The sequence below is a fragment of the Octopus sinensis genome, linkage group LG25 (genome assembly GCF_006345805.1).
Source record: "Octopus sinensis linkage group LG25, ASM634580v1, whole genome shotgun sequence".
NCBI lineage: Eukaryota > Metazoa > Mollusca > Cephalopoda > Octopoda > Octopodidae > Octopus > Octopus sinensis.
The window spans coordinates 11,775,561-11,786,925 of NC_043021.1; the positions used below are offsets into that span (position 1 = coordinate 11,775,561).

The 11,365-nt window shown below is 40.4% G+C and overlaps 1 protein-coding gene across 1 annotated transcript in view; it reads right to left on the minus strand.

Moving 5' to 3' along the window:
• The window catches only part of LOC115224469 (ubiquitin carboxyl-terminal hydrolase 48-like), a 52,612-nt gene extending 42,424 nt beyond the window's left edge, over positions 1–10,188 (minus strand). The window contains exons 1-3 of the mRNA XM_029795379.2: positions 9,862–10,188; positions 3,999–4,143; positions 1,824–1,944 (exon numbers count right to left, since the gene is read on the minus strand). Of these exons, the coding sequence (XP_029651239.1) occupies positions 1,824–1,944; positions 3,999–4,132 (255 nt within the window). The 5' untranslated portion in view covers positions 4,133–4,143; positions 9,862–10,188. The remainder of the gene's footprint in view (positions 1–1,823; positions 1,945–3,998; positions 4,144–9,861) is intronic.
• Between the last annotated feature and the right edge of the window lie 1,177 nt (positions 10,189–11,365).

An 11,365-nucleotide genomic window follows, 5' to 3' on the forward strand; every position in this document is an offset into this window, starting at 1 on the left:
GAATGAAACAGTTCTAGTCCTGTAGAAGCTCCTTCTATAAGATAAATTAATTTACTCTGCTATGTATTGAGTACCTTATTTACTGTGGTTAACCCCGACTCAACCCGGGACCTACATATATATATATATATATATATTATACTCTTTACTCTATCTCTTTTACTTGTTTCAGTCATGTGACTGTGGCCATGCTGGAGCACCGCCTTTAGTCGATCAAATCGACCCTGGGACTTATTCTTTGTAAGCCTAGGACTTATTTTATCGGTCTCTTTTTTGCCGAACCACTAAGTTACGGGGACATAAACACACCAGCATCGGTTGTCAAGTGATGTTGGAGGGACAAACACAGACACACAAACACGCACATACATATATATATATATACATATATACGACGGGCTTCTTTCAGTTTCCGTCTACCAAATCCACTCACAAGGCTTTGGTCGGCCCTAGGCTACAGTAGAAAACACTTGCCCAAGGTGCCACGCAGTGGGACAGAACCCGGAACTATGTGGTTTGTAAGCAAGCTACTTACCACACAGCCACTCCTATATATATATATATATATATACACACACACACACACAAGTTCTTAATAAACAATGTTTACCAAGTAGGTAAAGGCGGCGAGCTGGCAGAAACGTTAGCACGCCGGGCGAAATGCGTAGCCGTTTTTTGTCTGTCGTTACGTTCTGAGTTCAAATTCTGCCGAAGTCGACTTTGCCTTCATCCTTTCGGGGTCGATAAATTAAGTACCAGTTATGCACTGGGGTTGATGTAATCGACTTAATCCCTCTGTCTGTCCTTGTTTGTCCCCTCTATGTTTAGCCCCTTGTGGGTAGTAAAGAAATAAATGTTTACCAAGTAGAAATTAAAAACAAAAGTATGATTCTTTCATGCATGTCCACAAACTGTCCTCTTGTCATGGAGACCTCCCTCCAGGACGGACCAAGCAAGAAGGAGGTCACTGTGCATGCATTACTGGAAGGCCATAGTAAACATATAGTTTTAAAAACACATATAGCAGATATATTTTGCTTAGGTAATGCAATATTAATAATCTTGTGTAGAACTCAATATATGTATGCTTCTAAAAGAAGCATTGGTCGGGTACAGAGGGGTAATAAGAAAAAAGGGGAGGCAAAGGAGATGACTTGAAAGAAATATTAACCAAATCTTCTTTAAGGTTTGCCTCTAGTCTTATGAGAATGGAGGACACATTGGAAAATATAATCCACATATTCACCACCCACTGCCACCTAGCAAAATAAGGAATGGTCACAGGTGGAATGTCTTTGTTTTTTATTGTAAGTGTGCTCCATCAGAGCTTGACGTAGGGCTGTGGAGGAGACCCCCTTCGGTCATGAATGACCATGGGATTGCACCTAGAAAGTTACCCTCCCAGGCACAAGTCCGGGCAAGGTTGTTTATGGAAGGCCAGCAGTTGCCCATGCATACTGGCCTCCCCTCTCCACACCACTGATGTTATCCAAGGGAAAGGCAAAAGGGCCGATACAGCTTGGCACCAGTGATGTTGTAACTCATTTCTACAGCTGAGTGAACTGGAGCAACGTGAAATAAAGTGTCTTGCTCAAGAACACAACACGCAGCCCGGCCCAGGAATCGAACTCACAATCTCACGATCGTAAGTGACCTAGGACTAAACAGCAGCTAAACATACATGTATACACATGCAATACTCACAAACAGATGAACTGTGTGCCTTTAAACAAACATACACACTTACATACATACATATATATATACATACATTTGCACACACATATACATTCATGTACTCAGAAGTAGAAAGTGCTACCCACCGGGTGACGTCGTTCATTGTTTGGGTCTTCGATATCATGCCATTTGCGCTCATCTATCTGTCCGAGCCACACCCTTTCTCCGATGCCGTTTAGACAGAAGGGGTTGCCACGACAGTTCCGCCTGACAAGAAAATGCAAAGAATAGTAAATACATACAAACACACACACATATATATATATATATATATATATATATGCATATATGGGTACAGGACGTCACCAACTGTGTAAACAACATGAAGTATGAAAACAAACAGGTTAAATATGCAAACAACGAGACAAAAAAATGGAAAACAGGACAAGTAACACAAAGAATGACCCTTCATCAGTTGTTGGCTGTCTTTCTACTCCTCATTTCGAGCTATGAGTCTTTGAAGACAGTTGCTCCCGTAAATTCCAAAATAAAATTTTAGATTTATGGAGGGTCAAAGTTGGGAACAAAAACAGGACAGGGGAGACGTACAAAGACCCGAACAAAAGCTGACATGGAGGGTCATTAGACCAGAACAAGAGGAAAATAGTGAATGCTGGGAGAAATATTTTCTCTGAAAAGAGAAAAGACATATATATATATATATTTATATGAGTGTGTGTGTGTGTATGAAAGGGTGCTGAAAAGTTCCTGGCTTTGGGTAAAAAAAAATACAAGAGGATCAGTTAATTATGATCTTATTGAACATATTCCCCTTTCAGATTCACATACTTATTGCCATGGGCTTTCATTTTCCCTAAGCCCTGTTAAAGACTTCGGAAGGTTGGGCCTCCAATTAGGTCTTCCATAATACCCTTAAAAGCCAGAATGAATGAGGTACAAAAGCCCTTGGTGTACGAGAATGAATAGGATATTTCTGTATCCAAAACCGAAAGCAGCGATTTGGAAGAAACTGAAAGCGGTTATAGCGCCAGCAAAGATGATTTTACATCGGAATGAAGTAAAAACTTTAAAAATGTTTTTGTTATCAATTTTTCTGAGGAGATGGGGTCTATCCATAGTCTTTCTTAGGAAGCGAAACCGTTAGACTTTTTTTTTTTTCAGTATGCTTGTTTGAAGCGATCACTGCAGAAACAAACTGTTATGTAGAATGTAAACAAACAGTATATGCCAGGAAAGCCCACGAAATAGGGAATCAAAGTTTGGAAAATTTGTGAAGCAAATACTGGGTACTGCTGTAGATTTAGTTTTTGTACAGGGAAACTAATCTTAGTCAGCATGGCCTAGGGTATGATGTGGTCTGGAAATTACCACTTCCATACCATATCCAGGGCCGTATATTATTTTTTGACCGATTTTTTAGTTCGGTCAAACTTGTGGTGGATTTAGGTGGATTCTGGTATTTCAGTTTATTTCACCTTTATGGTACACCTGTTCTGTTATGCATTAAATTCAACTGATGATCTAGTGATGTGAACAATTCTTCTATATCAAAATTTTGTTGCATAACCAATTGAATATTAGCTGATGATTCATTTTCTATTAATGATGTTTAAACATTTACCTTTTGCTCAGTTTACCTGGATTTACCTGTAATTAGAGTCACTTTGAGACAAAAGTTATGCAACAGAATTGATTAAAACCCCTTTCTTTAATTATGTTCCAAATATCACATTAATATGTTGATAAGTAAAAAAGTTACAGTTGTTTAATGAAACTAGTCTAAATTCAGATTATTTTAGAATTTAATTGAAACTCACGAGGGGTGTATATTGGTCAGAAATATAGTAATGAAAGGGTTAAATCAAATGTAAGCCGTTGACCTTAGTGGTAAGCTTTTAACCACTAAGTCATGCACCATCATCTATCCATATATACAAACGGATTCCCAGACCGGGCGTTGTGAGTGTTTATTGAGCGAAAAACACCTAAAGCTCCACGAGGCTCCGGCAGGGATGGTGGTGATCCCTGCTGTACTCTTTCACCACAACTTTCTCTCACTCTTACTTCCTGTTTCTGTTGTACCTGTATTTCAAAGGGCCGGCCTTGTCACTCTCTGTGTCACGCTGAATATCCCCGAGAACTACGTTAAGGGTACACGTGTCTGTGGAGTGCTCAGCCACTTACACGTTAATTTCACGAGCAGGCTGTTCCGTTGATTCGGATCAACCGGAACCCTCGTCATCGTAACCGACGGAGTGCTTCCATTCCATATATACAAACAGATGTTTGGGTCTACTTACTTGCAACTCCCCAACTTGCAAGGCTCCAGGTTGATATGGTAGGCATATTTCACATGTTCCAATGTCACTTGGTCAGGTTCAGTGGTCTCAATCCAACCCCAAGCTTCTTTATCGAGTTGCTGTTTAGAAGGCATCCCTACAAAACCTGCAAAACAGAAAAGGGCAGGAGTGAAAAACAGAAAGCAACATATGTAATTTTTAACATTAATACAAATCTACATATTTTACTGGGAGAAGAGGAACACTAGATGTACCAACATTTCTTACTTCCTACAAGGATAATAGTGGTCATTTTTGACCGGCATCGAAAATACAGTCTCTTAGCATTTATTGTCTTGAAAGACGTGGAGGCGCAATGGCCCAGTGGTTAGGGCAGCGGACTCGCGGTCGTAGGATCGTGGTTTCGATTCCCAGACCAAGCATTGGGAGTGTTTATTGAGCGAAAAACACCTAAAGCTCCACGAGGCTCCAGCAGGGGATGGTGGTGATCCCTGCTGTACTCTTTCACCACAACTTTCTCTCACTCTTACTTCCTGTTTCTGTTGTACCTGTATTTCAAAGGGCCGGCCTTGTCACTCTCTGTGTCACGCTGAATATCCCCGAGAACTACGTTAAGGGTACACGTGTCTGTGGAGTGCTCAGCCACTTACACGTTAATTTCACGAGCAGGCTGTTCCGTTGATCGGATCAACCGGAACCCTCGTCGTCGTAACCGACGGAGTGCTTCCATCCATTGTCTTGAAAGTACTTGGTGACCCTGTCGGTCAGTGCAGGTGCCACTTAAAAGCACCCAGTCCACATTGTAAAGTGGTTGGTGTTAGGAAGGGCATCCAGCTGTAAAAATCCTGCCAAAAGAGTCACAGAAGTTTGGTGCAGGTTTCTGCCTGGCTGGCTCTTGTAAAACCATCCTACTTATGCTAGCATGGGAGGCAGATATTGAAATACGGTGATGATGAGGAGAAGGATAAGCTAATGCAGTGAATAAAGAATTTGAAAATACAGTCTTTTTAGCATTTATTGTCTTGGTGACCCTGTCAGTCAGGTGCCACTTAAAAGCACCCAGTCCACACTGTAAAGTGGTTGGTGTTTGGAAGGGCATCCAGCTGTAAAAACCCTGCCAAAACTGACCTTGCCCGTGCTTACGCCACGTAAAAAGCACTGGTTGAGGACAAATACAGACACGTAAAAAGCACCATCTGAGCGTGGTTGATGCCAGTGCCACCTGACTGGCTCCTGCGCCAGTGGAATGTAAAAAGCACCATTCGAGTGTTATCAATGCCAGTATCGCTTGATTGGCCCCCGTGCTGGTGGCACATAAAAAGAACCCACTACACTGTTAGAGTGGTTGGTATTAGAAAGGGCATCTAGCTGTAGAAACTTTGCCAAATCAGATTGGAGCCTGGCGCAGCCATCTGGTTCGCCAGTCCTCAGTCAAACCGTCAAACCCATGCCAGCATGGAAAGCAGACACTAAACGATGATATATTTTCTTTTTTTTTATTCTTTTACTTGTTTCAGTCATTTTGACTGTGGCCATGCTGGAGCACCGCCTTTAGTTGAACAAATCAACCCCAGGATATATTCTTTGTAAGCCTAGTTATTCTATCAGTCTCTTTTGCCGAACTGCTAGATTACGGGGACATAAACACACCAACATTGGTTGTCAAGTAATGATGGGGGAACAAACACAAATACATATATATGTATGTATATATATATCTCTTTTACTTGTTTCAGTCATTTGACTGTGGCCATGCTGGAGCACCACCTTTAATCGAGCAAATCGACCCCAGGACTTATTCTTTTGTAAGCCCAGTACTTATTCTATCGGTCTCTTTTGCCGAACTGCTAAGTAACGGGGACATAAATACACCAGCATCGGTTGTCAAGCAATGCTAGGGGGACAAACACATACACACACGCATACATATATATATATACATATATACGACGGGCTTCTTTCAGTTTCCGTCTACCAAATCCACTCACAAGGCTTTGGTTGGCCCAAGGTGCCATGCAGTGGGACTGAACCGGAACCATGTGGTTGGTAAACAAGCTACTTACCACACAAGGGTTTGACCACCTCTTGTACCTACACCTTAGAACCATCATGGCTTCTGATGTGGCTTTTAAACCAGACAATGATTTGAAAAGATACCCACATAGATTGCATATCTGATTTGGACCACCAAGAGCTGCAGTTAAGTTCTGATCTTTGTGGATTTTAAAATGTCATTTGAGGCCTCTGTTAGATTTGCAAACCTTCTGGCATACATTGCATTGAAAGGTGTGCACAGACATATAGGCAGAATACATATAGAACGGGCTTCTTTCAGTTTTCGTCTACCAAATCCACTCACAAAGATTTGGTCAGTCCAAGGCTATAGTAGAAGACACTTGCCCAAGGTGTCACGCGATGGGACTGAACCCAGAACCATGTGGTTGAGATACATCTGCCAAATCCACTCACAAGGCTTTGGTTGGCCCAAGGTTATAGTAGAAGACACTTGCCCAAGGTGCCACGTGATGGGACTGAACCCAGAACCATGTGGTTGGGATACATCTACCAAATCCACTCACAAGGCTTTGGTCGGCAAAAGAGACCGATAGAATAAGTACTGGGCTTACAAAAGAATAAGTCCTGGGGTCGATTTGCTCGATTAAAGGTGGTGCTCCTGCATGGCCACAGTCAAATGACTGAAACAAGTAAAAGAGAGTAAAAGATATATATATATATATATGTATTTGTGTTTATATATATATATATGTATTTGTAGAAGACACTTGCCCAAGGTGCCACGCAGTGGGACTGAACCTGGAGCCTTGTGACTGGGAAACAAGCTTCTTACCAAACAGTCATGTCAGTGGTGGATTTCCATTACGGGGACAATGATGATTTAGTTGTTCAATCAACAGAATCATTGAATAAATGATTAAGTGACTGAGTATACCTCAGACATGTGAACCCTTAATATAATTCTCAAACAGATATAGGCTTCCCCAATTCCTTCTCCATGTAGTAATGATAGAGATTCCAAAAAGCCACTTACACCTGTCTTGGGAGATGGGTGTAACAGAATGAAAATCTTGCAGATTTTTCTGTAGTTCTTAATGTTATTAATAAATCTCGTTTTCCGTATACTTATATTTGCTGATCTAGCTTAAAAAGCATCCAGTCAGCACTGTAAAGTGGTTGGCATTTGGAAGGGCATCCAGCTGTAAAAACTATGCCAAAACTGACCTCAGCTGTGCTGGTGCCACCTAAAAAGCACACAGCCCACTCAGTGGGGTTGTTGGTGTTAGGAAGGGCATCCAGTTGCAAAAACCTTGACCGACAGACACAGAAGTAGGGTGCAGTCTTCTGTCTAGCCAATTCCTATCAAACCCTCAAACCCATGCCAGCATGGAAGAAGGGTGTTAAGTGACGACGATGACGGTGATGATAACCTTCTCAAATACTACTTGTTGTTTGTCACTTAGCGGTAGATTGGCAGAATCGATGGAGCGTTAGCAAAAAAAAAAATGCCTTCATGGCGGTGCCCCAGCATGGCCACAGCTCATTAGCTGAAACTGGAAAAATCAAAATCAAAATCATGTATTTTGCTCCGTATTTTTTACGTTCTGAGTTCAAATGTCGCTGAGATCAGTTTAGTCTTCCATCCCTTCGGGAACAGATAAAATAAAATGAAGAACCGTAGTCAATTTAATTCCATCCACTAACCCCAACCCCTTTACATACACACACCAAATTGCAGCCCTTAACAAGGCGGCGAACTGGCATTCTTTCTAGTTGTTTACTCCCTAAGTTCAACAATTGCCGAGGTCAACTTTGCCTTTCATCCTTTACGGCGGGGATGGGATCGATAAAATAAAGTAATTTGGTCAAGTATTTTGGCCGATGTAATCGACTTGCCCCCCCCCCCAACCACCACCACCACTACCTCCCCCTCAAAATTGCCACCCTTGCGCTTATAAGTAGAAAGAATTCATTTATTTTTTTCCACTCCGAAATTCCAGAACCTTTTCTTGCAAGTTGTAATGTGTGTACATATTATTACATACCGAAGCCTTATGTCACAGAAACGTATTTCACACAAACCTTATGTTACGAAGACGTAATACATACATAACCACTTCACACGCGCGCGCGTTTTATATATTATATATGTTTATATAAAACACAGAAACAGATAATAATAACAATAATGATGACGATAATGCTGATGATGATGACCACCCCTAAGTAAAACCCAAATAAGATCTGAATATGTTTGGCTTATTAAACGGGCAGATGACATAACGGGGTGGATGGAGGTAAACATTAATATATTTCTTTGCTACCCACAGGGGGGGCTAAGCATAGAGGGGGACAAACAAGGACAGACAAAGGGATTAATTAAGTCGATTACAATCGACCCCCAGTGCGAAACTGGTACTTTATTTATCGACCCCGAAAGGAAGAAAACATTAATATATTTCTTTGCTACCCACAGGGGGGGCTAAGCATAGAGGGGGACAAACAAGGACAGACAAAGGGATTAATTAAGTCGATTACATCGACCCCCAGTGCGAAACTGGTACTTTATTTATCGACCCCCTAAAGGATGAAAACATTAATAGCTGTCTTGATATTATGGTTTTGCAACGGTTAAACAGGAACAATAACAATACCGAAGGACAGACGTTGGTTGGGTGGCTGAGGGTGTAATTAGCTGATTAACATCGATGGATGTATCGAAGGATGAAAGGCAAAGTTGACCTCGAAGGGGTATTTAACTGGAAACGTAAAAAAAAAGGGCTACAGTCAGATCCTAACGCAATGCATTTTTTCGTTCGATGATCAACCGATTCCCTTTCCCCTCGTGATAATAAATTTCTAAGACAACCACGCACAAGGCCAGAAATTTATGCGGAAAAGGGGTTAATCGATCAAATCGATTCCTATTGACTTAATTGGGACTGATTTTTCTCTCTGTCCTAGGAAGGTGTAAGGGGAAACATCAACAGAACCTTGGCGGGATTTGAACTCAGAATGAAAAGAGGCTGAACTAAATACATTCACCACTAATAACGACAACAATAATTATTAAATAAATAAAGAAAGAAAGAAAGAAAACTTCTAACTTCTACATGGTCCCAAGACATGCTAGAAACAGCAACCAAACATCCCTCAAACATAACCTCACCACCAAACAGTTGTTGACATAGAGACAAGGTAGGTATATTTGGAAGTGCTTTGATTACTACAGGTTCAGTGTATCAGGGAGGGCAGACCTGGGGTTAAATAAAATGATTATAAACAATGACAAAGTATGGCTAATGCTTCAAATCAAAATACAATTAATCTATATGCGAGTATATATATATATATATATATATATATATATATATACATATGCACGAACACACGTATATTTACTTTTACGTTTGTGTTTATATAAATGCATACATTTGTGCATGTATATATATATATATATATATACACACACACATACAGTGAATGAATGTGTTTATAATATATACGGGTGTAAATATGTATTATACATACGTGTATACATGTACATATATATACAAACTATATACACACACACGTAAAAATATATATACAAACAATACATATATATACACACATACTATACATATATAGTGTGTAAATAAATATGTATATAATATATACGTGTGTGAGTGAATATGTATTGTGAAAATAAATACGTATTTGTATACATACATAAACACACACATACACACATACATATACATATACATATATATATGTATATATATATATATATATATATATATCAGACACACACACACACATACACTTTCCCGGTCTTTTTTTTTTTCCCCCTTTCCTTTTTTACCTTGGCTTCATTAAAAGACTCCTTTCTTAGAAATCCGTCAGCAAAAACTTTTCGTAGTCTGTGTCATATATATATAAACGTAACAAAAAGATCCTCTCTATACATCCACAGCCACAACAACACACACCGTTCGACGAATATGTGTGTCCGTGTGCGATTTGAAACTTGTGAAACAGAATATAAACATCCGTGAAAGAAAGTCGGTTGTGAGTGGGAGAGAGAGAGAGCTTCGTGCTTTTTTTTTTTTTTTTCCCCCTTTCAAATGTTTCCTTTCTCCCTCCACCTTGTTTACTTACAAACCGCTCCCTTACAGCTAAGTGCCTCACAGCGACTGCGCAACAAACTTCAACTTCCGGTTTCGTTTTTCGTCGAATGATATTTTTGCATAATCGGTAGAGCGCCAGGCGTTTCGTCGCTGTGTTGTCTTTTGAGTTATTTCCCCTTTACGTTGGCATGCCTCACAAGCATTTCAAACGTTTTCGAATTTGTATCCTCGTAGCTTTCAGGAAAATGGGTATATTTTGAAAAAAAACTAAAAATCTTCTATAAATGCCTTTCAGATAGATGGTGGATAATCTGGTTATTATGGAACTTGTGAAAAAAAAAATTTCCGATGGGGGTTTCGAGGAAGAGGTGTAGTTTGAGATACCAGACACATGGTTCCAGGTTCAGTCCCACTGCTTGGCACCTTGGGCAAGTATCTTCTACTATAGCCCCAGTCCGTCCAAAGCCTTGTGAATGGATTTGGTAGACGGAAACTGAGAGAAGCCCGTTCTATATATGTATATATATATATATGTGTGTGTGTGTGTGTGTGTGTTTGTTCCCCCCAACATCGCTTGACAACCGATGCTGGTGTGTTTACGTCCCTGTCACTTAGCGGTTCGGCAAAGGACCCCGACGGAATAAGTACTAGGCTTACAAAGAGTAAGTCCTGGGGTCGATTTGCTCGACTAAAGGCGGGGCTCCAGCATGGCCACAGTCAAATGACTGAAACAAGTAAAAGAGTAAATCCTGTCAGGCGATGGAAATTCCATATATGTTGGAATTTGTTGGAAAATTTGAGGAGGAGTTTGGAGGTGTATCAGACGAATTGAATAGTTTATTTTTTAGAAATAAAATCTTCTACTAAATATCAATCAGATGGTGGATGCAATTGATGGTATGATGCAATTTGCAATAATTTTTTTTTACCCGATTAGAGGCTGAGGGGGATTTTGGGATATATCAAACAAGTCGACTTCTTTTCCTCATAACTTTCAGAAAAATGGGTATTTGCTAATGCGGAACTGCTCGTGTATAGGCACTGCGGAAACGTAGCACCCCCTATTTCCACTTGATATTATCGATAACGTTCAATATAATGAGTCCATTTTTCCTTTAGTTCTTTCTTATACACGCCCTGATACCGTCGGTATCTACATATCAAATTTGAGCGTAATCGGATGGAGGATGCCCGAGATCGTAAAAGACACACAGACAGACAGACAGAACGGACTTTATA